Source organism: Aphanomyces invadans (assembly GCF_000520115.1).
Source record: "Aphanomyces invadans strain NJM9701 unplaced genomic scaffold supercont1.20, whole genome shotgun sequence".
Taxonomy (NCBI): Eukaryota; Oomycota; class Saprolegniomycetes; order Saprolegniales; family Verrucalvaceae; genus Aphanomyces; species Aphanomyces invadans.
The window spans coordinates 804096-805696 of record NW_008580165.1 but is presented as its reverse complement, the minus strand read 5'-3'; the positions used below and the strand labels follow the sequence as shown (position 1 = coordinate 805696).

The 1601-nt window shown below is 49.1% G+C and overlaps 1 protein-coding gene across 1 annotated transcript; it reads right to left on the bottom strand.

The window, feature by feature from the left end:
* Positions 1-103: 103 nt before the first annotated feature.
* On the bottom strand, positions 104-887 carry H310_09344 (hypothetical protein; the record flags this gene model as incomplete). Its single annotated transcript, XM_008875393.1, has 3 exons — positions 104-151; positions 205-610; positions 667-887. 3 exons carry the CDS (start codon positions 885-887, stop codon positions 104-106), a joined length of 675 nt encoding a protein of 224 aa, XP_008873615.1.
* Between the last annotated feature and the right edge of the window lie 714 nt (positions 888-1601).

Below are 1601 nucleotides of genomic sequence, written 5' to 3'. Positions count from 1 at the left end.
CAAACTACTGCCGTTATCGGTTCCACTGTTCGAACCCAAATCAGAATCACTGTCATCCATACTGGCAGTGAGAGAGGTTTCAGTTGCCACCATGAGTGTAAGCCTAGACTTCCGCCTTGTCCTGTAAGCGCGCGGGGTTATCTTCTTCTCTCTATCCTTCTTAGAACCAATGGAGGCCAATCGACTAATGAACTGAGCGTATACTTCACCGTCGTCAGATCGCAGCGTGTGCAGTAGAACATTAGCATTCGTAAACGCCAAGCAAGATTGAAACAGCAAGTCGTAGTTGGGGCGGGACCAACGATAAGTCTCACCGCATACGGACCACAGAGTCTTCATTCTGCCAAAGTAGTTCACCACAATGACACGATTGCTAGAGATGCGATCGTTCGTGCGGTTGTCGTCAAGAGTGAGGATGCCTTCTGATGACTTCTTCGGCAAGACCGCTCGCACCGAGTTCTGGATACCTTGGTATCCCTTTTCGGCCATGACGACCCACTGGTTTGCATTGGGACCACCACAGTAAGCGATGCGGTTCTCGTGGGGTTGCTTTACCAGAGCCGAAGCATGAAACTCGAGGTTGTCGTCAAATATGGCCTTGTCCGACACGCTGCCGTTGAAGAGTCGTGTACAGTTGATGGCCAAGCCGTTTGGCAGGACGGATACTTCGACTTTGTGGCCATAGTGGTACTGTAGTGCTTCCCGCTGAAGTACATCTTCTCATTGTAGCTGCCAGCCGGAATACTTGTTTCTTGGAAAGTAACATCCGTAACGTAGCGTGCATAAGGGAAGTTGGAAAACTGGTGACCGCATGTGGCTAGTAGCGCCATTGAGTACTTGTCGTTGGCAGACGTCACAAACCGACGCATCAGATAGGGGTGAATCATCTTGGCGAAGTTCAATGTCCGCTTCTGGAATGACGGAGGGGGCTGTTTGAAGGTGACAGCCACCACATTCCACGAGCCACAATGCTTTAAGGCCGTCAGTAACATCAGCAGGAGGTCACGGCTTGAAACGTCAGACTTGCGACCTGATCCAACGTTCCAGTGTTTGGCAATACATCCACGTAGTTCCGCCCAGAGAGAGTTGAACTCGGTGGGACTGAAATTCGTCAAGATGTGAATGCCTTCGGCCCCCTGGGTATCCAGGAAGGTATCGTAGACAGGGCATGTTGACTCCGGATCATGATCAGTTTCTTCTGGCCGGACAATTGGATAGCGCGCACGCTTTGCGTGGCGTTGTTGTTCAAGGTTTTGTAGCAAAGCAACAGCTTGGTTGATGCTTCGCGATGTGTGCTGGGTGGGCTGAGTACTCTGTTGGCTAGCTCTACGAGCCATTGCTCCTTTTTGTAAATGGTTGCATGTTATTTCATCGTATTTTATGGTTGGCTGTAGGCTTATACGATTGTCAACCAACGGTTTGAGTGTGCTTGTATGTGTAATATGTGGTTTCGTTGCTATTTCCTGAGAAGTCTGGCTGTTTCGTAAAGGACCCAATGTTTTCCGAAAACAAATGACAGCTGTGAGATCTGCATTTTCTCACGAGAAGATCAGGATATTATTCAGGTTTCTCATCTTTCAAAAGTGCAACCGTTGAAAATC